The sequence below is a fragment of the Budorcas taxicolor genome, chromosome 4 (assembly GCF_023091745.1).
Source record: "Budorcas taxicolor isolate Tak-1 chromosome 4, Takin1.1, whole genome shotgun sequence".
Classification (NCBI taxonomy): Eukaryota; Metazoa; Chordata; class Mammalia; order Artiodactyla; family Bovidae; genus Budorcas; species Budorcas taxicolor.
Genome location: NC_068913.1, coordinates 12,461,415 through 12,488,884, shown reverse-complemented (window position 1 = coordinate 12,488,884; position 27,470 = coordinate 12,461,415). Strand labels below are relative to the sequence as shown.

Below are 27,470 nucleotides of genomic sequence, written 5' to 3'. Positions count from 1 at the left end.
CCTTCACCCTGGGAAGGAAAGAAGAAAATTTCCTGTTGGTGGATTTTTATTCCTCACAGGATCAGACCAGCATCTTTCAGTTTCTCCAAAGAAAATCATTGGACAAACAGATCTTTCTACCATTCCCTTCCTAATATTGATGGCTTTTCATAATAGGAATCAGATAAATCTTAAAGATCCCCTTACCAGTAGAGATAAAAAGGGAGAAGCAATGAAAGAAGATAAAAACTTTGTATAAGACGGAATTGAAATTGTGAGATGTCTCTCCATGCGTGATAAGCCGCTTCAGTTGTGACTGCAGCCCTATGGACTGTAGCCCGCCAGGCCCTTCTGTCCATAGGACAAAATGTCTTCCAAAAATGTCTCCCCACAATTAATTGATTAGCTGCTCATTAATAAATGACAGCTCTATGCTTCCAGTTGATCAAGTCATCAACCTTAGAATCACTCTTGACTCGTCTCTGTTTATCCCACTCCCAACATGCCATCAAATACTGTTAGCACCCCCAGTCTTTTCTCATAGTATCTTATACTACTGCCCTTATCTAGAGCGCAACCATCTCTTGCCTACTCTATTGCAGGCACCTTCTAAGTGGGCTCCCTTCTCCTGCTCTTTCCCCTGTTTCAGTCTGTTCTCACAGCAGCTAGGGTATACCTTAAAAATAAGAAGAAGAAAACCCCTACCCCTCCTGCTCACAAAACTCTGGTCGTGTTCCCGTCTCACTCCCAGTAAAATTGCCTAAGTGTTTGCCGTGACCCTAAGGTACTTCCTGTTCTGGCCCAGCCATCTTGCTGGTCTCCTGTCTCACCAGGCTCCTCGGGCTCCACTCTGCTCCATTTGTTCCTGTCTTTTGCTGCTGCTGCTGCTGTTGCTAAGTTGCTTCAGTCGTGTCCAACTCTGTGTGACCCCATAGACAGCAGCCCACCAGGCTCCCCCATCCCTGGGATTCTCCAGGCCAGAACACTGGAGTGGGTTGCCATTGCCTTCTCCAATGCATGAAAGTGAGAAGTGAAAGTGAAGTCGCTCAGTCATGTCCGACTCCTAGTGACCCCACGGACTGCAGCCCACCAGGCTCCTCCATCCATGAGATTTTCCAGGCAAGAGTACTGGAGTGGGGGGCCATTGCCTTCTCTTACTGTTGCTCAAACACACAAACCAGATTCCTCCTTCTAAGCAGTAATATTCAATCACAACTGGTAATGGTTTGCTATCATTGTCCTTAGAATATTTGCATTTGGCAAGGCTTTGGCCAAAGGAAAAGACTTCCAACTGGGGACTACCAAGTCATGTCAGAAGACTGTGAAGGAAGATTCTCAAGAGGAAGTAACCCCTCAATCACATAGCTCGATTAGGATATGATATGACTCAGACATTAATACAGTCGCAATTTCAATTTTGTTAAAGGTTTCATTGGACTTCAGAACTAATCATCTATCCCAGTTCTCCTTTTCCCATTATTCTTTAACAGTCAGAGATAATAACTTCTGCTTTTCCTTTTCATCATGCATTTAAAGAGGTCAAGCAATCCACACAGTCTTTGGGTGGAGTTTTTAAAATGCTCATTTCAGAGACAAATATTTACCTCTACAGGTAACCAGTACCAGAACAGTCAGTACCTAGAAGCCTCTCTTCTTTGTAAAGGACTATCGCCCGATCAGGTTCTCTCTGTTTTGTGCCTTTCGGTTATGAAATGTGGCTCAGCGTCTTTACAGCTTTCCTTTCCTTCACAGCAGGTGCTTGCTCGGGGCTGAAGGTGGCAGTGCCATCACACACCGTCCATGGCATCAGGGGCCAGGCTCTCTATCTCCCCGTGCACTATGGATTCCACACTCCAGCATCAGACATCCAGGTCATATGGCTTTTTGAGAGACCCCATACGATGCCCAAGTACTTGCTGGGCTCTGTGAACAAGTCTGTGGTTCCCGACTTGGAATACCAGCACAAATTCACCATGATGCCACCCAACGCCTCCCTGCTCATCAACCCACTGCAGTTCACCGACGAAGGCAACTACATTGTGAAGGTCAACATCCAGGGAAACGGAACTCTGTCAGCTAGTCAGAAGATTCAAGTCACGGTAGATGGTAAGTCCACTGTGAGCGACGTGGGCAGCCGAGTAGCACAGCAGTGAGCAGTGGCTTAGGAGACTGGGCTACCAGGGCTTTAGGTCTGGTCTGCAACTTTGGGCACATTAACCCTCAAAGCCTCAGTGTCTCATGGCATGAATGGCACTATCCACCTCATGAGGCTTTCTGGGGATGAAATAAGAACATTCATAGAAAGGATATGCACTATGCCCAGCTAAAGGTAATCAAGCAGTAAGTAGGAGTTATTACTTGTTTGCCTGGAAACTATCAAGTATAAAGTTGCCGATGTGATGAGATGGAGAAAATTTTATTTTTCATTAGCAGAATGCACCCTGGGAAGAGCCCTATTTTTTTTGTCACATAAAGATTTGTGTTGTTTTTTTTTTTAACTTTGGTACACTGGGAGAGTATGAGACTTGCTCAATAACCACACTTGAGGAACAGTAGAAGGTGCTGGGAATGTCCTCGAAGGGAGAGTGGGGTTCAGCTAACTTTCAGACATTTATTTTCCTTAGTGAGTTATGTAAGCAGTGTACCTTAAAGATACTATACTATGCTCAAAGCACAACTTTTGGTTTTTCCCCCTAAACCTGTCTGTTTAATAATATTCCTGTTTTGGCAAATGCAGACTTCATTCCATCAGTTGCACTCTGCCATCACCCTTGATTCTGTCTTTCTCTCACATCCTCATCCAGTCCACAAATTAGCCCTCTCAGCTTTGCCTTCAGAATATGGACAGAGGTGAGTCAGTCAATCCTTGCTGCGCCCACTGCTGCCCTACTCAAGCCCACCATCAGCTCTGGCCTGGACTCTCCAAACAGCCTGTGCCCACTCTCCCTGCTTCCACCCCTGCCTCCTGCAGCTCAGAATCCTCCTGTGGCTTCCTGTCTCACTCACAATCAAAGCCAAAGCGCCAACAGCATCCCTCAAGGCCCGTGTGATCCCCCTACATACCCAGTCCCCCTCTGAACCCTGCCCACCTCTCTCTCCCTCACCACTCTGGCCTCCTTGTTATTCCTGGAACAAGCCAACCCTCTCATACCTCACTGTCTCTACGCTTGGCTGCTCACTCTACACAGATTGCTCTTCTCTTGCATACTGGCCTGATTCCCTCCCCTATTTCTTTGCGGTCTCAGCCGGAGTGTCACTTTACCTGTGAAGGCTTCCGTCACCACCTTATGTAAAGTATAACCTCATTCCCCCAAACTGAGAGAGAGAGTGAGAAAGAGAGTTACTGTTTACCTTGAGTTTCGCTTTATTCTTTTCATAACACTGGACAGTACATATTCTTGTTTCTTTTACTGTTGCTCTTCCTGGTCTAGAATACAAGATCCATGGGAGTAGGCTTTATATTGCTTGCTGTTTTGTCCCCACTGCCTAAACCCTGATGCTGGCCGTTCGTAGGCACTCAGTAAATATGTGCCCAGTAAAGGAGTGGAAACTGGAGACATTGCAGGGGAACAAAGACACAGAATGTGGCAGCAGGTGCCTAGAGAGGAACTTTGGGAGAGAAAAGGAGGACATTTTTTACAGTTTCATAAAATTCTCCTGGGTAGTATCCTATCTCTTCCCCCCAAGCTTTTAATAGAACACCCATTCCTTGTTAATGTATAGTACAATTGGATTTGTTGAGGAAAACGGAGCCAGAAGTTCTTTTCAGAAAAAAAATTTTAGGTATATTTGATTTACAATATTATATTAGTTTCAGGTATACAATATAATAATTCAGAATTTTTATAGATTATACTCTGCTTATAGTTATTGTAAAATATTGACTATATTTGCTGTGCTGTATGATATATCCTTGTAGTTGACTTGTTTTACACATATTTGTTTGTACCTCTTATTTGTTTTTGTAGTCACTAAGTCATGTCCTACTCTTTTGCAACCTCATGGACTGTAGCCTGCCAGACTCATCAGTCCATAGAATTCTCCAGGCAATAATACTGGAGTGGGTTACCATTTCCTTCTCCAAGGGATCATCCCAACCCAGGGATTGAACCCACATCTCCTGCATTGCAGGCAGGTTCTTTACCACTGAGCCACACCAGTGGTTGATTAACAATGTTATATTAGTTTCATGGTATACAATATAATCATTCAAAATTTTTATAGATTATACTGTTTATAGTTACTATAAAATAGTGGCTATATTACCTGTGCTGTGCAATATATCCTTGTAGCTTACTTATTTTACGGTGCTAGTTTATACCTCTTATTAACCTACTCCTATCTTGCCCCTTTCCCCTGCAACCAAAAGGTCTTAGTAGGGGTTTAGGACCTGTGTTGGAGAAGGAAATAGCAACCCACTCCAATATTCTTGCCTGGAGAATCCCATGGACAAAGGAGCCTGGCGGGCTACAGTCCATGGGATCACAAATATTTGGGCACGACTGAAGTGACTTAGCACACATGCACAGGACCTGTGTAAAAAAATCTTCTTGGGAAACTTCCACGTCTGAGTGACACTGTTAAATTCAAGTGCGTGATCACAGTACCAATGTCTTTTCTAATGATTGGTTCTCCCCGTACAAGACTTTAGACGTTACCTATTTGACTTTTCCCATATCACATATAATATTTCCATGCAAAGGCATTTTTGAAACAAAAGCTGTTTCCACATAATAAATATACCAAACAATCTTTTTAAATCATAATGCTGTAAGCATTAATGCTGTTAACCATTTCCTCTTGCCAGGAAACATAAAGGGTTAAATTTAGTGGCCATCTTGATTTCCTCCATCTTGAGAAAGGCTGGAGGGCTCTTCAGGGCTACCCAGCTTTCCTGCAGTTTGCTTTTCAAACTCCTGTCTCCTTATCTTTCATTTTCTCCTGTCTTCTCTGGGTGGAAGGACTGAATCTGTATATGCTCTGATGCACATATGCCAGTGTAAAATGAAAATGAACATGAGTCAGAACAAATTTACCTGAGAAGATGCATCAACCCCAATTAAAAGTCTGATAGGAATTCAAAGCTAAACACTTGAACCAGTTGTCTGTTACTTATTTATCATCTTACTGTCTCTGTGTGACCTGTTATTTTGCATAGAAGGAAAGTTAATAACAGGCTTTGGTTTGTTAAAGAGACTAACATGGTACAGTGACTGAAATAATGCTGCAGTACAAATGCACAGCAATTAAAACATATAATTAGCTTACTTACATAAGAGGAAAAGTAAATGGTGAAAATATGATTCTTTAAAACTTTCAATTGATACCCCCAAAGTATAGTATGTCTAAGCTTTGTATTTTGCAGATAGTGGATAGGAATTTGTGTTCACTATATCTATCCCAACCAATTGCTCTTGGGATAGCAGGACAAATCAGAGAGGGGAATAGCCATGTAAACTTTGCCCGTGAGAGTAAACCTTTATGGTGTCGGGGGGAGCACAATGAACAGGAAATAAGGAAGCTGGTGTTCTTCACCACTAACTGCATTATCTATAAACTAAAGGTTTTCGTTACAAAATTCTTGAAGATTAAGTTCTAGAATTGGTTATCTCTGCTATAAATGATATTTTTGTATCATCATTTTCTATTTGTAATGCGGGAGAAATATCAATAACGTCAGATATGCAGATGACACCACCCTTATGGCAGAAAGTGAAGAGGAGCTAAAAAGCCTCTTGATCAAAGTGAAAAAGAGTGAAAAAGTTGGCTTAAAGCTCAACATTCAGAAAACGAAGATCATGGCATCTGGTCCCATCACTTCATGGGAAATAGATGGGGAAACAGTAGAAACAGTGTCAGACTATTTTTGGGGGCTCCAAAATCACTGCAGATGGTGACTGCAGCCATGAAATTAAAAGACGCTTGCTCCTTGGAAGAAAAGTTTTGACCAACCTAGATAGTATATTCAAAAGCAGAGACATTACTTTGCCGACTAAGGTCCGTCTAGTCAAGGCTATGGTTTTTCCTGTGGTCATGTATGGATGTGAGAGTTGGACTGTGAAGAAGGCTGAGTGACAAAGAATTGATGCGTTTGAACTGTGGTGTTGGAGAAGACTTGAGAGTCCCTTGGACTGCAAAGAGATCCAACCAGTCCATTCTGAAGGAGATCAGCCCTGGGATTTCTTTGGAAGGAATGATGCTGAAGCTGAAGCTCCAGTACTTTGGACACCTCATGCGAAGAGTTGACTCATTGGAAGGGACTCTAATGCTGGGGGAGATTGGGGGCAGGAGGAGAAGGGGACGACCAAGGATGAAATGGCTGGATGGCATCACGGACTCGATGGACATGAGTCTGAGTAAACTCCGGGAGATGGTGATGGACAGCGAGGCCTGGCGTGCTGCAATTCATGGGATCGCAAAGAGTCGGACACGACCGAGTGACTGAACTGAACTGAACTGGATGACTTTAATCCTCTTCTTTAATTACTTCCTAAACTGTCTACATTTAAAAAGTACAAAATTTTGGAGTCATTTTCCTAGGATTTAAAACATGTGAAAGATCTCCTAGACTTTAATTATAATCCTGGGGTGACAAAGATCATTTCTTTCATTCTGATGTTGCAGATCCTGTCACGAAACCAGTGGTGCAGATTCAGCCTTCCTCTGGGGCTGTGGAGTACGTGGGAAACATGACCCTGACATGCCTCGTGGAAGGGGGCAGCCGGCGGGTTTACCAGTGGCTGAAGAATGGGAGGCCTGTCCACACCAGCTCCACCAACTCCTTCTCTCTTCAAAACAGCAGCCTTCATATTGCTCCAGTGACCAAAGAAGACATTGGGAATTATAGTTGCCTGGTGAAGAACGCTGTCAGTAGGATGGAAAGCGACGTCATTGTGCCTACCATATACTGTAAGTCTTTAAAAATGTATATATATTTATATACCCCTGGAGAAGGAAATGGCAACCCACTCTAGTATTCTTGCCTGGAAAACTCTATGGACCGAGGAGCCTGATGGGCCCCAGTCTTTGGGGTCACAGAAGTCAGACATGTCTGATCGACTGAGTTTCCTTCTGGAAAGTTTTCACCAGAGTAGTCACAAAGAACATCAATACCAGGGGTCATTTGGTTTTCACCACTATTGTAATGCAGTGCTAGCTGCAATCATTACTTCCTAGGCACTGTCTTGTCATGAAGTATAGTCATTTGCACAACCCAGTTTCTTGAAGAGTCAGTTGAGATACTGGTCTTTTGAATATATTCTCTTGACTCGGTGCATTCTGTGACCTTATTGCCAATGAAAACTAGAAACCTCAATTTCAAGAACCCAGAACCATGCAGAACGCACTGATTTATTCACCCACAAGGAGGGAGAGTTGTGCATCATAAAATGGGACAGGGATGTGCTCTGGAGCTGACCAATGGGAGAAAGAATGTTCCCAGGTTATATGTGGGTAATATGGCCCAGGGTATGGCTAGTCTCTCTGCCCATTTTCTCAGCCCCATTTTTAGAGGCAGGGTACAGAGAGGACCACAGAGAAGACATAGTTATTCTGCAGCAAGTTATTCAGCTTCCCAGCGAGTCTGTAATGATTTCAGGTTTCACTTTTCTTTGGTTCTTTTTTCTGTCGCTGTAGTTGCTATTGTTATCATTGTGACTTTATTCTCATGTAGAAAGTTAAGTTCACCAAACTTTTCCGTTCATGTCGTATGATCATCATCAACCCATGCAAGATCTCTCTTGATCGTATTACTTTCCCCCATCACCCCTACTCCGCAGCACCACCTCTAATATGTCTAGCATCGCATCCTACTTTCAGCCTCTCGTGAGGTTTCTTAGCCTCCACCCTCATGACATTTTGACTGGACCACTCTTTGTTGTGGATACTTGTCCTTTGCATTATAGGATGTCTAACAGCTGCTTACCCTCTACCTGCTACATACCAGCAGCACCCTTCCCTCCAGTTGTGACAACTGAAAGTGTCTCTAGACATTGCCATATGTCCTCTGAGTGCAGGAGAGAGGGAGTGGTTTGTGCAAAAGCTCCCCAAGTTGAACCAATGGCTTATCACATTGGGAAGCCATCTGATTAGTACCATCATAGCTTACTTAGTGCACGGCCACAATAGCAGTGTAACAAAACAAACAAGGCATGGCAAAGAAAAACTTCTTACCCTGTGGTGTGAGGGTGGAGGGTTCAGCTGGTTGAACCACAAAGGTAGAATTAAGCCTTGTAAATATAACTGCTCCCTCATCAAACATATCTCCATAATGCTCAGAAAGGCCCTAAAGACTATTGTTTAAGTGATTAGGAGTTAGACAGACCTAAGTAGGCAATGGGTTCCGTCACTACATTGTGACCTTAAGAAATCCCTTGACCTTTCTGGGCCTCATCTATAAAATAGAGATGGTTAAAACTACTTCCCTACAATAAATGAAACCCTGTCTGAAAAGTAGCCAGTGATTAACACCAAGCAGGCATCCAGTAAGTGGAGGCTGTTTGTGTTATCAATACATCTGTCTTCTGTTTTATTCAATAGAAAATTGATAGTCTTTCTTGAGAATGTGTGTTATTGATTCTTTGAGGAAAAGCACCAGCATATGTAGGGTTTTTTTCCTGCTAGATCAAGCTTAACAATAAAACTGAGCTCCAGAAATGTGGTCGGAAAAGCAACTTCGGGGAAGTGTAATACAGTGGTATGATACAGGTATACAATAAGATCTGCTTCATTAAGCAAGATTAAGATAAGAAAAATGGAACCATTGATTCTTTTTAAAAATCTTTTAATGTGTTTATTGGCTGTATCTGGATTTCTTTTTTTTTTTTTTTTTTTGTATCTGGATTTCAACAGTGAACAAATGACAGATTAGGATAATCAAAGGGACTAAGTACAAAGATGTGAATGGGATGTAGGAAAACCCCAGACTGTTACCAATAATACCTGTTTCTGCACCTAGATCCAGAAGGACAGGAGCAAGGAGAGGTTACTGGAAACCTTGAAAAGTATAATTCCATAAAGCAGAGGCTTCTGGTGGAAAGAAACAGCCAGAATGAGGAAAGGAACAAGGAGAACAATATCTCAGCCTCATTCTCCTCCCTCATTCTAATCTTCTGCCAGGAATCCCCAGTGGCCAAATTCACCCAGAAATCGGAGGGAACGGGAACACTGCACAGGCTAGGAACGTGGGACCCTGATTCTTAAAACTGGAAGCTATCCAGTATTTTAGCAGAAGTGAGATAATGTGACAATGAAATGTATGAGAACATCATAGATACTGTAGGAGTGCCTACAAAGGAGCATAGCGTAGGCACAGAACTCTGGAACGAAAGGCCTGGGTTCAAATCCTGCTTCTACTGCCTTAGCTCTCTTGTGCCTTAGTTTCCTCATCTATATAACGGTGATAATGATAGTACCTGCTTCATAGGTACTGTTATTATTCAGATTAAATCTGTTACTGTACATAACTCGCTTAGAACAGTGACTCAGTGTGGGTTGCTCAGTCACGTCTGACTCTTTGCTACCCTTTAGATTGTAGCCCGCCAGGTGGCTCTGTCCATGGAATTCTCCAGGCAAAAATACTGGAGTGGGTTGCCATTCCCTTCTCCAGGGGATCTCCCCTACCCAGGGATCAAACCCAGGTCTCCTGAATTGCAGGCAGATTCTTGACCATCTGAGTCACTAAGAAAGCCCCACAGTGACAGGCCCATAGTAAATAGTATATAACTGTTGGCTGCTATTATTAGTACAATATTATGTGTCTTTGGGAATTCAGAAAAGGAAAACAGTACTTCTAGCTGGAGAAAAGTCTTGTTGTAGGAAGTAACATTTGAGATGGACCTTCAACGATGGATTTGAAGGAGGCAAGGGGAAATGTCTGGAAAAACATTTCAGGCACTCAGGATAGTAGACACAGACACTAGGCAGAGGGCAGAGTATTTGGCAAATGGTCCAGTTTGACTGGAGTATAGGATACAGCAAGGAATAAATACAGCTTCCCCACTCCCCTTTGTCAGAAAATGGAACGTTCCTTTGAAACCTTGTACGAATCAAAATGGTGCAAAGTAAACAAGCATTACCTTATGACCTGCAAAAAGTGAGTCAAAATAAAACACAGATGCCCACAAAGTTCAAAGCTATGGAGGCTTGATGCTGAGATGCTGAGTGTAGTTCCCTGGGAAGGAGCTTGGTGGCACCACTTTTGCTGCTGGGGAGCCCACTGCCTCTAAAACAGTTCCTGAAAAACAAACTCGGAAAGCTATTTTTCATTTTTCATCTCTTTCTCGAGAAAGCAGAAGTCCCCTCCAGACTTCTCTCAGTCAGCTACTGCTGCTGCTGCTGCTGCTACTGCTAAGTCGCTTCAGTCGTGTCCGACTCTGTGTGACCCCATAGACGGCAGCCCACCAGGCTCCCCCGTCCCTGGGATTCTCCAGGCAAGAACACAGGAGTGGGTTGCCATTTCCTTCTCCAACGCGTGAAAGTGAAAAGGGAAAGTGAAGTTGCTCAGTCGTGTCCAGTCGTGTCCCCATAGACTGCAGCCTACCAGGCTCCTCCGTCCATGGGATTTTCCAGGCAAGAGTACTGGGTTGCCATTGCCTTCTCCACTCAGTCAGCTAAAACAGGTATTAATGCAGGTCTTTCATAAAAGCTAAGTGGCATAAGCAGAGCTTTGAAAAGCAGAGTCAGATTGCAGGGAGCTTTGAACACCAGGCATCACTTGGTAAACAATGAGGAAAATTATTTTTTAAGCAAAGGTCCAAAGTTTTTAGAAGACTACAGAATATTTTATAAATAAATACACAAACATAGAGTAAATCAAGAAATGTTTGTTTAGAGAGCATGTTTTCAAAATAGATCACAAATGTCATACAATTATAGAAAGAATATATATAGGAAAGGAAAGAAGGGAGGTAGGATGTATTTTATTAACCTATCATACAGAGAAAAAAGTCACCAATTTTGAGCTACATTCAGTAATTAAACACGTCTAAGAGTAACTTAAAAGCATTTTTTCCAAAAAAGTATTGTTCACATAGAAATAGAAAAAACTTCATATATTATATAATTCAGCATTAGTGAAGGGGAGCCCAAAGAGGATTATCTGCTAGTCCAACCTAGAGCAGAATTCAGTGTCTCAAAGATGAACCAGTCCCTTCATGCAGAAAGAGGAGAAATTATCAATGTATTAAAGAGCATAAAGGAAGAAGGAAGTTATAGTTTTTCACCAAAAAAAATACCAAAACACCACTCATCAAACAAATTATATAAGATTTATCACAATCACTAGTTATATTGTGTTTAACAATGACATTGTTTTTATAGCTAAACTTTTAGCTATATTTTATAGTAGTTTTACATAGCCTTATATTCAGATAACAGTGTGAAAATATTGTCTGCCTTAAAACACAGAGAAATGGACTTACAAAGTATAAACTGTGACTATCTGCACGACTAGCATTGAATTAGAGTGAAAAATTTAGATTTGGCACTATCTGTTAGTACATGTAGTCATATTCTTGACTGAATAAGGTTATTCTGACATAAATGTAAACTTCCATTCAGCTCCAGGGAGCACAGACCTAAGCATTCAAGTTACCTGAACACTGTGAAAGAAAATGGGAGCAGACGATATCAAATCTAGAGCTATAGAGAGACATCCTTACATTATTTAGGATGTTCCTTATTATTTGGTCTAAACGATTTACATTCACATAGAAAAGGTACAAAGTGAAAAACAAGATATTAAACCATCCAGATATCATCAACTAAAAATTAATTCAAAGAAACAATCACTCAGTGTAATAAGAGACAGCAGAAAATGGTGTTGGTGAAAACCTGATCATATTTTGTTTTGACACAGACTCCAATAAGTGCTGTGTCCTTTGGAGAGTATAGCCTTTAGCACAGTGTTATGAGTCTAAGCTGTCAATTCAAACTGCCTGTGTTAAAGCTTTGGTTCTGCCATTATTACTGTATGTGTCGGTTTCCTCATCTCCTTATCTGCACTGTCCCAGTGAAAGACTAAACCCTATCTCTAGTGGAATGGGGAGGATTATGTAAGATTTTGTTTTGTTTTGTTTGTTTGTTTGTTTGTTTTTACTTTATTTTACTTTATAATACTCTATTGGTTTTGCCATACATTGACATGAATCCACCACGGGTGTACATGCGTTCCCAAACATGAACCCCCCCCCCCACCTCCCTTCCCATAACATCTCTCTGGGTCATCCCCGTACACCAGCCCCAAGCATCCTGTATCCTGCATCTGACATAGACCGGCAATTCATTTCTTACGTGAGAGTATACATGTTTCAATGCCATTCTCCCAAATCATCCCACCCTCTCCCTCTCCCTCAGAGTCCAAAAGTCTGTTCTATACATCTGTGTCTCTTTTGCCGTCTCGCATACAGGGTCATCATTGCCATCTTTATGAATTCCATATATATGTGTTAGTATACTGTATTGGTGTTTTTCTTTCTGGCTTACTTCACTCTGTATAATCGGCTCCAGTTTCATCCATCTCATTAGAACTGATTCAAGTGTATTCTTTTTAATGGCTGAGTAATACTCCATTGTGTATATGTACCACAACTTTCTTATCCATTCATCTGCTGATGGACATCTAGGTTGTTTCCATGTCCTGGCTATTATAAACAGTGCTGTGATGAACATTGGGATACACGTGTCTCTTTCAATTCTGGTTTCCTTGGTGTGTATGCCCAGCAGTGGGATTGCTGGGTCATAAGGCAGTTCTATTTGCAATTTTTTAAGGAATCTCCACACTGTTCTCCATAGTGGCTGTACTAGTTTGCATTCCCACCAACAGTGTAGGAGGGTTATCTTTTCTCTACACCCTCTCCAACATTTATTGCTTGCAGACTTTTGGAATGCAGACATTCTGACTGGTGTGAAGTGGTACCTCATTGTGGTTTTGATTTGCATTTCTCTAATAATAAGTGATGTTGAGCATCTTTTCATGTGTTTGTTAGACATCCATGTGTCTTCTTTGGAGAAATGTCTATTTAGTTCTTTGGCCCACTTTTTGATTGGGTCATTTATTTTTCTGAACTTGAGCTGCATAAGTTGCTTGTGTATTTTTGAGATTAGTTGTTTGTCAGTTGCTTCATTTGCTATTATTTTCTCTCATTCTGAAGGCTGTCTTTTCACCTTGCTTATATTTTCCTTTGTTGTGCAGAAGCTTTTAATTTTAATTAGATCCCATTTGTTTATTTTTGCTTTTATTTCCAGAATTCTGGGAGGTGGATCATAGAGGATCCTGCTGTGATTTATGTCAGAGAGTGTTTTGCCTGTGTTCTCCTCTAGGAGTTTTATAGTTTCTGGTCTTACATTTAGATCTTTAATCCCCTTTTGAGTTTATTTTTGTGTGTGGTGTTAGAAAGTGTTCTAGTTTCATTCTTTTACAAGTGGTTGACCGGTTTTCCCAGCACCACTTGTTAAAGAGATTGTCTTTGATCCATGGTATATTCTTGCCCCCTTTGTCAAAGGTAAGGTGTCCATATGTGTGTGGATTTATCTCTGGGCTTTCTATTTTATTCCATTGAACTGTATTTCTGTCTTTGTGTCAGTACCATACTGTCTTGATGACTGTGGCTTTGTAGTAGAGCCTGAAGTCAGGCAAGTTGATTCCTCCAGTTCCATTCTTCTTTCTCAAGATTGCTTTGGCTATTCGAGGTTTTTTGTATTTCTATACAAATCTTGAAATTATTTGTTCTAGTTCTGTGAAAAATATCGCTGGTAGCTTAATAGGGATTGCATTGAATTTGTAGATTGCTTTGTGTAGTATACTCATGTTCACTATATTGATTCTTCTGATCCATGAACATGGTATATTTCTCCATCTATTAGTGTCCTCTTTGATTTCTTTCATCAGTGTTTTGTACTTTTCTGTATATAGGTCTTTAGTTTCTTTAGGTAGATATATTCCTAAGTATTTTATTCTTTTCGTTGCAATGGTGAATAGAATTGTTTCCTTAATTTCTTTTTTCTACTTTCTCATTATTGGTGTATAGGAATGCAAGGGATTTCTGTGTGCTGATTTTATATCCTGCAACTTTTCTATATTCACTGATTAGCTCTAGTAATTTTCTGGTGGAGTCTTTAGGGTTTTCTATGTAGAGGATCTTTTCATCTGCAAACAGTGAGAATTTTACTTCTTGTTTTGCAATTTGGATTCCTTTTATTTCTTTTTCTGCTCTGATTGCTGTGGGCAAAACTTCCAGAACTATGTTGAATAGTAGCGGTGAAAGTGGGCACTCTTGTCTTGTTCCTGACTTTAGGGGAAATGCTTTCAATTTTTCACCATTGAGGATAATGTTTGCTGTGGGTTTGTCATATATAGCTTTTATTATGTTGAGGTATGTTCCTTGTATTCCTGCTTTCTGGAGAGTTTTTATCATAAATGGATGTTGAATTTTGTCAAAGGCCTTCTCTGCATCTATTGAGATAATCATATGGCTTTTATTTTTCAATTTGTTAATGTGGTGAATTACATTGATTGATTTGCGGATATTGAAGAATCCTTGCATCCCTGGGATAAAGCCCACTTGGTCATCGTGTATGATCTTATGTGAGATTTTATGTGTAAAGAAGGCAGTGAGTGGCACATAGGAAAAACCCAATAATATTAGCTAGTTTTATTTTCCTCTTTTTTTCTTTTCATCTGGAGCCCAAACTACGCTGATATAATTGGCAACATGACATCAAGAAATTATGGAAAACCTGTGTAATTTAGAAGATACCTTCAAAGAGAATACTGAAAGAATACTTCGGAAAGAACTTTCTTCCACAGAAATTACCATTATTTAACACATTTCATTTTTCTACATGAAAATATTTCCTTTACATGAATCCTTTGTATCTTGCCATCTATTTACCTGTCTCTGAACTTTAGCCATAAATTTAAATGAAAAATTCCTGGGGAAAATTTCATAAGCAATTACAGATACATGAAAATGTCTTTTGCATGATCTTGAAATACACTTTTGTTTTGCTATATAGTTTACTTTAATCTGACAAAGTAAAAATATTGAATAAGATCTTTCTTTCAACATGTGCATGTTCATGCCCTAATCTTATAATTATCACAGAAAATGGTGTTACACAGTGTGTTAAGTATTTAAATGGAGGGAAAACCATAATCACCGATAAAGGCTTTAAACTCCTAAATTTCCTTTCCTTTCCTGTGTTATTTGAAAGAATTAGAATATCCCCGTTTGAATAATTTTGGATTTTATAGAACATATCTTTTATTTATAGACCGAACTTTCTTCCTTGCATTCTTTTTAGACATAATCTATGCAAACCTCTAGTCAAGGCTATGGTTTTTCCAGTAGTCATGTATGGATGTGAGAGTTGGACTGTGAAGAAGGCTGAGCACTGAAGAATTGATGCGTTTGAACTGTGGTATTGGAGAAGACTCTTGAGAGTCCCTTGGACTGCAAGGAGATCCAACCAGTCCATTCTGAAGGAGATCAGCCCTGGGATTTCATTGGAAGGAATGATGCTAAAGCTGAAACTCCAATGCTTTAGCCACCTCATGTGAAGAGTTGACTCATTGGAAAAGACTTTGATGCTGAGAGGGATTGGGGGCAGGAGGAGAAGGGGACGACCGAGGATGAGATGGCTGGATGGCATCACTGACTCGATGGACGTGAATCTGAGTGAACTCTGGGAGCTGGTGATGGACAGAGAGGCCTGGTGTGCTGCGATTCATGGGCTTGCAAAGAGTCGGACACGACCAAGCGACTGAACTGAACTGATGCAAACCTCACAGAGAAATGCCTGTCTTGAGTAAAGACTAATGGCAGGTAGTTGAAAGAAGAACGTTTAGAAAATTTTGCCATATGAGTTCCACTTATACGTTGTGAGGATGAATTACCTAGATGATTTTAAAAAGTTTTTTTACTCTTACTATGTAGTAATTGTGAACAGTGTTAACATCTTCTTGATTATTTTTGCATTCGAATGCAAAAACTTTCACTGGGTCAACATCTCATCTTCTTGACCTTCACTTATTCATTCATTCATTCATTTATTCACTCATTCACTCATGGTTTGATTTGATTAAAAAAAATCAAACACCATGGTCTTCTTTGTGCTAAGCCATTTACTGCCTATCTTATACCCCTTCATAATTCACAGCCTTGTCATGGCAAAAGGGCATGTATAACTCACTGAACCTAGGAGCCATGCCATGCAGGGCCACCCAAGATGGATGGATCATAGTGAAGAGACAAAATGTGGTCCAATGGAGGAGGAAATGGGAAACCATTCACCTATTCTTGTTGGGAGAACCCTATGAACAATTTGAAAAGGCAAAAAGATATGACCCTGGGGATGAGCTCCCCAGTTTGGAAGTTGTTCAGTATGCTCTTAGGGAAAGAGTGAAAGGCAATTACTAATAACTCCAGAAAATATGAAGCAGCTGGGCCAAAGCAGAAACAACACTCAGTTGTGGATGTGTCTGGTGGTGAAAGTAAACTCCAATGCTATAAAGAACAATATTGCATAGGAACCTGGAATGGTAGGTGCATGAATCAAGGTAAACTGGATGTGGTCAAGCTGGAGATGGCAGGATTGAACACAGACCTCTTAGGAATCAGTGAACTAAAATGGACAGGAATGAGTGAATTTAATTCAGATGACCGTTATATCTACTACTGTGGGCAAGAATCCCTTTAGAAGAAATGGAGTAGCCTTCATAGTCAGCAAAAGAGTCTGAAATACAGTACTTGGGTGCAATCTCAAAAATGACACAATGACCTTGGTTTGTTTCCAAGGCAAACCATTCAACATCACAGTAATCCAAGTCATCCAATGTAATCCAAGTAATCCAATGCCCCAACCACTGATGCTAAGAAAGCTGGAGTTTAATGGTTCTATGAAGACCTACAACATCTAGAACTAGTACCAAAAAAAAGATGTCCTTTTCATCATAGGGGATAGCAATGCAAAAGTAGGAAGTCAAGAGATACTTGAAGTAACAGACAAGTTTGACTTTGGAATACAAAATAAAGCAGAACAAAAACTAAGAAGAATTTTGCCGAGAGAACACACTAGTCATAGCAAACACCCTCTTCCAATAACACAAGACATGACTCTATGCATGGACATCACTAGATGGTCAATATTGAAATCAGATTGATTATATTCTTTGCAGCTGAAGATAGAGAACCTCTATACAGTCAGCAAAAACAAGACCAGGAGCTGACTGTGGCTCAGATATGAGCTCTTTATTGCAAAATTGAGGCTTAAATTGAAGAAAGTAGGAAAAACCACTAGGCCATTCAATTATGGCCTAAATCAAGTCCCTTATTGTTATACACTGGAGGTGACTGATAGATTCAAGGGGTTAGATCTGATAGACAGAGTGGCTGAAGAACTATGGATGGAGTTTCATAACATTATACAGGAAGCAGTGACCAAAACCATCCCAAAGAAAAGAAATGCAAGAAGGCAAAGTGGTTGTCTGAGGCTTTACAAATAGCTGAGGAAAGAAGAAAAGCAAAAGGCCAGGAATAAAGAGAAAGATATATCCAACTGAATGCAGAGTTCCAGAGAATAGCAAGGAGAGATAAGAAGGCCTTCTTAAATGAACAATGCAAAGAAACAGTAAAATGGGAAAGACTAAAGATCTCTTCAAGAAAACTAGAGGTACCAAGGGAACATATCATGCAAAGATGGGCACAATAAAGGACAGGAATGTTAACAACCTAACAGAAGCAGAAGAGATTAAGAAGAGGTGGCAAGAATACACAGAAGAACTGTATGAAAAAGGTCTTAATGACCCAGATAACCACGATGATGTGGTCCCTCACCTAGATCCAGACATCCTGCAGTGTGAAGTCAAGTGGACCTTAGGCAGCAATACTACAAACAAAGTTAGCTGAGGTAATGGAATTCCAGCTGAGTTGTTTAAAATTCTAAAAGATGATATTAAAGTTCCGCATGCAATATGTCAGCGAATTTGAAAAATTCAGCAGTAGCCAGCAGACTAGAAAAGGTCAGTTTTCATTCCAATTCCAAAGAAGTGAAGTGGCAAAGATTGTTCAAACTACCATACAACTGCGTTTATTTCACAGGCTAGCCAGTTTATGCTCAAAATCCTTCAGGCTAGGCTTCAGCAGTACATGAACTGAGAACTTCCAGAGGTATGAGCTGGGTTTAGAAAAGGCAGAGGAAGCAGAGACCAAATTGCCAATGTTCGCTGAATCAGAGAAAGCAAGAGAATTTCAGAAAAACATCTACTTTTGCTTCATTGACTACATAAAGCCTTTGAGTGTGTGAATCACAACAAACTGTGGAAAATTCTTAAAGAGATGGGAGTACCAGACCACCTTACCTGTCTCCTGTGAAACCTGTATGTGGGTCAAGAAACAATTAGAACTGGACATGTAACAACAGACTGGTTCAAAATTGGGAAAGGAATATGTCAAGGCTGTATTTTATCACCTTGCTCATTTAACTTCTATGCAGTATACATCATGCAAAATGCCAGGCTGGATGAATCTCAAGCTGGAATCAAGATTGCTGGGAGAAATATCAACACCCTCAGATATGCAGATTATACCACTCTAATGGCATAAAATGAAGAGGTACTAAACAGCCTCTTGATTAGGGTGAAAGCAGAAAGTGAAAAAACTGGCTTGAAAATCAACATTTAAAAAGCTAAGATAGCAACATCTGGTCCTATCACGTCATGGCAACTAGAAGGGGAAAAAGTAGAAGCAGTGACAATTTTCTTTTTCTTGGTCTCCAACATTACTTCGGATGGTGATTGCAGCCATGAAATCCAAAGATGCTTGCTTCTTGGAAGGAAAACTATGACAAACCTAGACAACATACTAAAAGGCAGAGTCATCACTTTGCCAACAAAGGTCCATATAGTCAAAGCTATGGTTTTACCAGTAGTCATGTATGGATGTAAGAGTTGGACCATAAAGAAGGCTGGACACCGAAGAGTTGATGCTTTCAAATTGTGGTCCTGGAGAAGACTCTGGAGAGTCTCTTGGACTCAGTCTCAACCAGTCAATCCTAAAGGAAATTAACCCTGAATATTCCTTGAAAGGATTGATGCTGGAGGTGAAGCTCCGGTACTGTGGCCACCTGACTCGAAGATCCAACTCATCGGAAAAGACCTTGTTGCTTGGAAAGATTGAAGGCAAAAGGAGAAGGGAGCAGCAGAGGATGAGATGGTTGGATAGCATCACTGATTCAGTGGGTATGAATTTGAGCAAACTCTGGGAGATAGTGGAGAAGGCAGTGGCACCCCACTCCAGTACTATTGCCTGGAAAATCCCATGGATGGAGGAGCCTGGTAGGCTGCAGTCCATGGGGTCATGAAGAGTCAAACATGACTGAGCAACTTCACTTTCACTTTTCACTTTCATGCATTGGAGAAGGAAATGCCAGTGTTCTTGCCTGGAGAATCCCAGGGATGGAGGAGCCTGGTAGGCTGCCGTCTATGGGGTCACACAGAGTCGGGCCTGACTGAAGCGACTTAGCAGCAGCAGCAGCAGCAGCTGGGAGACAGTGAAGGACAGAGGAGACTGGCATGCTGCAGTCAGACTTAGTGACTGAAAAACAACAACCTATCATATAACATATAGAAACACAACACATGTTCATTATTTTTTCCATAAAATCACTACGTTAGCCATATTTTGGTTTGGGTCTTTAAGAATTAAATAAAATATGTAAGCTGAAGATCTGTCATTTATCTTACTGATACGGCATCAACAGATGCTTATAATCTTTATAACAAATGCTTATAATCTTTATAACAAATGCTTATAATCTTTATCATTTAATGGAAACCGTTCTTACTTTCCTTCCTTCACCTATTTACACCCATCACAATCTCATCTTCTTCAGAAAGGCTCACCTGCCCCTCATCTTGTCTCACCCCCTCAGCATCCCTAAGAGGTTTGCTGTGCACCTTCAGCACCCCATTCCTATCTCTCCACAGCACTCACTTTCCATGAGCCTCTTCCACTCATAAGCATCTCAGGAAAAAGTGGGAGCTCTGTGTTATTCACCTTTGTATCCCTAAGGCAATACTTGACACAGATTAAGAACTCAACAGAGGCCAGAGATTGTTCAAACTACCATACATCTGGTAGGTTGTAGCCTACTTATTTCACAGGCTAGCCAGATTATGCTTAAAATCCTTCAGGCTAGGCTTCAACAGTATGTGAACCGTGAACTTCCAGATGTTCAAGCTGGATTTAGAAAAGGCAGAGGAACCAGAGATCAAATTGCCACTATCCACTGGATCATCAAAAAAGTGAGAGAGTTCCAGAAAAACATCTACTTCTGCTTTATTGACTATGCCAAAGCTTTTGACTGTGTGTGTCACAGCAGACTGTGGAGGATTCTTCAAGAGATGGGAATACCAGACCACCTGACCTGCCCCTGAGAAATCTGTATGCAGGTCAAGAAGCAACATTTAGAACTGGACATGGAACCACAGACTGGTTCCAAATCAGGAAAGGAGTATGTCAAGGCTGTATATTGTCACCCTGCTTATTTAACTTATATGCAGAGTACATCATGCAAAATGCTGGACTGGATGAAGCACAAGCTGGAATCAAGATTGCTAGGAGAAATACCAATAACAGATATGCAGATGACATCACCCTTATGGCAGAAAGCGAAGAAGAACTAAAGAGCCTCTTGCTGACAGTGAAAGAGGAGAGTGAAAAAGTTGGCTTAAAACTCAACATTCAGAAAATGAAGATCATGGCATCTGGTCCCATCACTTCATGGCAAATAGAAGAGGAAACAATGGAAGCAGTGACAGACTTTATTTTGGGGGCCTCCAAAATCACTGCAGATGGTGATTGCAGCCATGAAATTAAAAGGTGCTTGCTCCTTGGAAGAAAAGTTATGTCCAACCTAGACAGCACATTAAAAAGCAGAGACATTGCTTTGCCAACAAAGATCTGTCTAATCAAAGCTACAGTTTTTCCAGTTGTCATATATGGATGTGAGAGTTGAACCATAAAGAAAGCTGAGCACCAAAGAATTGATGCTTTTGAACTGTGGTGTTGGAGAAGACTCTTGAGCGTCCCTTGGACAGCAAGGAGATCCAAGCAGTCCATTCTAAAGGTGATCAGTCCTGAATGTTCTTTGGAAGGACTGATGACGAAGCTGAAACTCCAATACTTTGGCCATCTGATGCAAAGAACTCACTTGTTGGAAAAGACCCTGATGCTGGGAAAGATTGAAGGTGGGAGGAGAAGGGAACGACAGAGGATGAGATGGTTGGATGGCATCACCGACTCAATGGACATGAGTCTCAGTAAACTCTGGGAGTTGGTAATGGACGGGGAGGCCTGGCATGCTGCAGTCAATGGGATCACAAAGAGTTGGACATGACTGAGTGACTGAACTGAATAGTATCTTAAGATAAACTGCCTTTGAATGGGAGCTTTCTTTCCAGTTCTTTGAAGTCTACAAGACATATCTAGAAAATTTACTACTGTGGAAAATGAAGACTGCTTAAATCGAATGGAGGGCAGGGGAGGGCCTGTGGTTTTCTTTTTGATTAATTGCTGTAACACTGTCCTTCAGGCAGCTGAGGGAATTTCATATTCTCTTTAGACATCATTAGACGCTGAAGTTCTTGCAGGACAACTTTGACGCTATACGAATTCTGCCATTTTGCTAACACTGATATGTTTCTTGGGTCCGCCACTCCATTAGAACTATTAACTCCATTCTTATTAATTTTTGTTACAAATCTTACAAAGGGGGGTGCTTCTAGGTATTTAGGTACACATTCTATTTTAAGTTTGTATATTCATTTTTCATAAATTGTTCTTGGAGGCCCAATTATCATCCTTGTCCATCTTGAGTCATGTCTTCGTCATCTTATAGACCCCAGCTAACTGTGCCATCTCCTTTTTGGCCTTCTTCGAGTTCTTCCAACAGTCAGAAATTGCGAGGGACTTTTACTCATGCAAAAAATTGCTGTAAGTTGTCGTACCTCAAGCTTGCTGCTTACAAAACTATCTATATTGACGAGCACAACCAGAAGGAAGAGGCACGTGGTTCATTATCTGTGAAGTGACGACTAAACCCGGGCTAGGTGATGGAACCTACAACCAGCACAAGATGCTCACACAGTGAGACACACGGGAATGAGACCAGCTAAGAGACTCCAGGTTCTCATCTGCCAGCTCCAGCTCTTTCTGGGGAACACTCTTGAATGCAATGGAAGACCATAACCTCCACCACCCACTGTGAAATGTTCATAAGAGGACTGTGTGTATGAGGCTGCTCCAACATATGCGGATTTAAAATGTAACGGGCTTACTCTTCTGGCACTCCGTTTTTGGTTAACTGTCAGGGTAGCTTGTGGGATGCTGGATCAGAGGAAAGACCTGGCTGCCAAGGGCTACCCTTTGAGGGCGTGCAATCCTGGCCAAGGCAGGAGGAAGTAACCTGTCATAACACGAGCATCCTGAGAATTCTGGTGGGTTTTTCACAGTTCCACCCTCTAAGATCTATGCAGAAATCACACAACGGACCCCTTAGCCAGTGGGGCATCCTCTCAGTCACCCCTCAGGATCCTGTTTCTTTCTCTCATTCTTCCTCGGGGGCTTCTCTGAAGTCAGGACCAAAAGGACATCCCCAAGTCTCCTCCCCCTGCTCAGACACCCAGCATCCAAGAAAGGACTTCCGTCGATTTGGGGATGCCTCCTCGTCCTCTAGGGGAGCCCTTGATGTTGTCTAAAGAACCACCAGCCCCTGACTCCTCCGGAGTGGCTCTGGCCTCCCCCCTTGCCTGCTCCAGCCATTTTGCAGAACTGTACGGCTGGGCCCTTCCTCTCAACAGGGCCCTCACGCTGCCTTCCATTTGCTTTTGTTTGTTTTTTTCTGACCTTTAGCAAAGTTCCTCAATAATGTAGTAAATGTGATATTTCAATATTCCCCCAAAGAGGCCCACATCATAATTTAGAATTTCAGCATGAATCACCTTTTCTGTTTTCTTGAGGTGATGTTTCTATGACAATTTCCTTCACAAAAACAGGAATTGCTTTTCATTTTGGCAGAAAAATGAAAGTCAAGAGTGACAGTGTATCGTTGAGGTTATGATGTCACAACCCAGTGTTGGCCTTGGTGGAATACAGTGTCAAGCCAGTAATACAGGCGGGTATCTACTTGCAGTTCATGAAATGTGTATGCCCATCTGTGTTGTAAATTATAACCCAGTAACCACTGCATTTTGTGTACAACATATGGCACTGCTCATGGGAAAGTGCTCTAAGAGATAAATATGAAAGAAAAAAGGGTCATTCATAGTAAATACTTACCATCTGCTCCCAGACAGGATGGCAAGCAGCATCATGATGGAAATTTAGGTTCTGTTCCCACCCAGCCATAAATTGTTAAACAGAACAGATGATATATGATTTTACAAGTCACTTAGTAAACACCCATTCCTGAGGCAAAGGTTTCATTTCTAGTGAGAGTTCTCTGCCAAGGGCAAGAAACTGAACCACAGTCAAAATAGAATTATCCATCTGTTTTCATCTTCAATGTCAGAGGCCACACTGGTTGAATCACTCAAATATCCTCAGTTGGATTGCTCATGCTATGAATAATATGTTAGGCTGCATTTCAGAGTAAACAATGGTCAGCTTGCCGTGGTAATGAAGAAGGAAACAGCATTATCGTATAGCCAGAAGAAAGTAGATTGTAAGCAGTATGTAGAATGTGATAGACAGATAGATCAGTCTATGTGTGTGTGTGAGAGAGAGAGAGATGGTGGGTAAAGAAAGAAGACTTAGGACTTTCCTGCATAAGAATCTGTCTGCTGATGCAGGGGACACAGGTTTGATTCCTGGTCCAGGAAGATACCACATGCCATGCAGCAACTAAGCCCATTTGCCACAACTACTAAAGCCCACTCCCTTGAGCCTGAGCTCTGCAACAAGAGAAGCCACTGAAATGAGAAGCCTGGGCACTGCAACTAGAGAATAACTCCCACTCATCGCAACTAAAGAAAGCCCATGTGCAGCAGCAAAGACCCACTGGGCCAAAAAGAATAAATAAATAATTTTTTAAAAACGAAAGGAAAAAGACTTAAAGATCATACCCTGAAATGTGGATGTTCGTTCTCTGAGATGAAAACAAATGAGTTTTCATCTTCATGCCTCTCTGGAATTTTAGGATTTTCTGCAGTGGAATGTATTTCTTATAAAATCAGGTAAAATATGCTGAATTTTAATGAATCATATCAGAAGCAAGGAACTTAAATTCATCAAAGTATTAGGTTCCGAGACCTGAAAGAGGTGCTTGTGTGGGGACTGAGGAAGTTTGAGATGGTTGATGCTAACTCTGAGGAGCCAGATATAACAGATAATTAAGACAGACAGAAAAGATTATGCTAATCATGAAATCCAATAAATGAGGAAGTAGAAAAATCAAAATAAAAATGAGTATAGGGAAGATGAATAAGGACAATCAGATTCCTTTCTTTAGAAACATGTTTTAGTTGAAACTAGAGTGATTATTAAATTAGATAATCAACCTTATTCACCAGCCTTCACTTTAAATTACTGTGGGCTTCCTCTGCAAATCAAACCCATTCTCCAAAATGGAAGAATTACTGCTTTTAAGAATATGCCATTATGTTGTGAGAAAGTGAAAGTATTAGTCGTTCAGTCATGTCTGACTCTTTGCAACCCCATGAACTGTAACCCGCCAGGCTCCTCTGTCCATGGAATTCTCCAGGCAAGAATACTGGAGTGGGTTCCCATTCCCTTCTCCAAGGGATCTTCCCGATCCCAGGATCAAACTCAGGTCTCCTGCATTGCAGGTGAACTCTTTGCTACATGAACCACCAGGGAAGCAGTCCTAAAGTGATTCCAAATGGAAAGTTCCCAAAGAAGTTTTGAGTAACGTCAGCAAACTTTGAAAGCAATATTTATCATCATCATGTGTGTTCTCAAACAACTTGTTTTTATACTCATATCCTATAAACTCTGAAAACAAGTAGAAAGACAAACTTGCAGTGAGTGACCACACTTCTCTTTTTCAAGCCTGCCTTGCTCTGCTCTCAGAAATGCTCTCAGGCGTCTGTGTTTGTGACAGACTGGGGTCTTCTGCTATTCCAAACCTCTGTTGATTCCTCCCATTGGTTTCCTATGATGTGAACCATAACCAGTGTCCACCAGACAGTGACCTTTGGTTCCCTAATATTCTGTCAGTGCTGTCAACTTGAGGGGACCCTGCTGCTGGGCTGGAGCTGAGATAATAGCGGCAGGAACCGTGTATACAGCACCTAACACGTCAGTTCTCCTCACAGTGCCTAGAACAGTATCATGCATGCAGGAGCATCTCAGTACTGATTTTGATTGAATGAATGAAAACAACTTTTCATCCCCGTTACACAACTAACTATTCAATGGTTTTGCAACACACAATTCTAAAACAGAGATTTTCCCCTGAGACTGTATCACAGCATGAAATGAGAAAACAGTGAGTTCTAGTACAGTCCCAGGAACGGGGCATTCATTTCTCTGCACTTGAATCCTCCATCTCCAGTTCCTGATTGCTTTGAATTTGAAGGTACTTCTGTGTTTGCTTTCTAAAAGCACGGTCATCTCATATATATATATTAATATAAATCTATAGTTTTCCTTCAGATGCCTCTGTGTCTTTAGGAAGCGGATATGTGTAAAGTGTATGTCATCTGGCTAAATATAATTTATTGCTATGTACCTTCAGCATCTGTTGTATCTTAGGAAATTTGTCTCCCCAGTGGTAGGTTGGTCAGAAAATGCTGGCATAATGGAGAACCACTCTGGGAATCGGCAGATTTTGAGGTTGACTTGCCAGTATCCAAAGTAACAAGCCTGGCATGAATCATGGCGTTTCAAAGATAGCAAGATTGGCAGCCAGTCACCTAGTCAATCTTTTTATAGCAAAGGTGAGAAAAGTGAGACCCCAAAAGCTTAAGTGGCTTTTGAAGAACATTTTGCTAATCATTGAAAAAGTTAGAATTTAACCTAGACATCCTACTCTCTAATCACCACATTGTGTTATCCCACACAATGAGAGATGAGCAGGTGTTGCTTTTTCAAAGATTAGGACGTTTGAGATTAGGTTATTTCTAAGCAAACCATCAATAACCTTATCGAGTTTATAAATTCCTTGAGAGTAGGAACAGTGTCTTATACATTTTTTATCACTCACGTATTAAATATATTATGGAGCACTTAGTATCTCTAAAACAAGTATTTTTTGATTGACTACTTGATTAACTGAGTACAGAATGTACTATGTAATTAGACAATAATTTATTGTACAACAAATAATACAGTTAGGAAAACAGACACTGTTTTGAAAAAGAAAGTTACACAATTTGGCAGGTTTTTTTTGGAGAGGTAATATGGATAATTAAATACATATATTTTAGAATCCTAGGTCTGCTATTTAATAGCTTTGTGACCATGGGAAAATTAAATTTTAAATATCTCTTCCTTCACCTTATAATGGGAATAACAATTACCTCATATGGTTGCTTTAAAGATTAAATGTGGTTGTCTGCATTAGTACTTAAAGTGCCTTCAGATGGCGAATAGCCAACAAATACTGGTTATGATCAGCTAAATTATGAGCACCTTAATACCTAAACCTTAAAGTTTTTAGAATATAAGTCAGGATATAACTGAATGAGAAAAACATGCCTAGCTGGGGAATATTTTTTTTTAATCTCTCTTATTTGTTCTCTGAAGAAATCACTGGAAAATGTGTCTTAATCTGCAGACAATTTGGTGCCATAGAAATAGCAACCTGCTCCAGGAATATTGCTGTGTAAGGAAAAATCACCATGCGATAGCCATGATTAAGTAGTTTATTGATGAGAATGAAGATGTATTTTTTTCCAAATGGAATCTAAGCTTAGCTTGTAGGGAGGAATTTTTAAATTTTTTTAAACTCTTAAAATGTCATGAAAATACGGAATACTCCTGTACTTTTTTTGCATAAATTTGTGCTCCATGTAAAACAAAGTAACTTTTAAATATTTGCATCAACTGTCCCAACACTTACAAGAAAAACAGATAATACTCAAAGAAAAGTTGTCAAAGAGAAAGTAGTAGCCATAATCTATTTTAAAATTACTTTTAAGTACAGCTGCAGTTTCAGAAAAATGGAACTTGTCTAACAAGCTTATAGATTTATCTATACATGACTCAAAAGCTTAGCACCACAATTATGATAACAATGTCTGTAAAATTATATCCTAAGTTTCAAGGCTTTCACTGTTTCTGACAAGTTCAAGCATATCTCAAATGACTTCCTTTTCCATGGATATCAGAATAAAACACTTTATGTCCTTATTGTTTACTGGGAGTCTAAATGAGGACCTAATTGCCCAAGTTTACACGAAGACTTTCATGAAAATAAAATGGTGCTAAACGCCCCCAAACTCAATAACTATATTGTGATTATTTATGTCA

General features: G+C 40.7%; 1 protein-coding gene across 1 annotated transcript in view; it reads left to right on the top strand.

Moving 5' to 3' along the window:
* Positions 1-1,691: 1,691 nt before the first annotated feature.
* HEPACAM2 (HEPACAM family member 2) overlaps positions 1,692-27,470 on the top strand; it is a 48,390-nt gene continuing 22,611 nt past the window's right edge. The window contains exons 1-2 of the mRNA XM_052638992.1: positions 1,692-2,085; positions 6,604-6,888. Coding sequence (XP_052494952.1) covers positions 1,692-2,085; positions 6,604-6,888 — 679 coding nt within the window. The remainder of the gene's footprint in view (positions 2,086-6,603; positions 6,889-27,470) is intronic.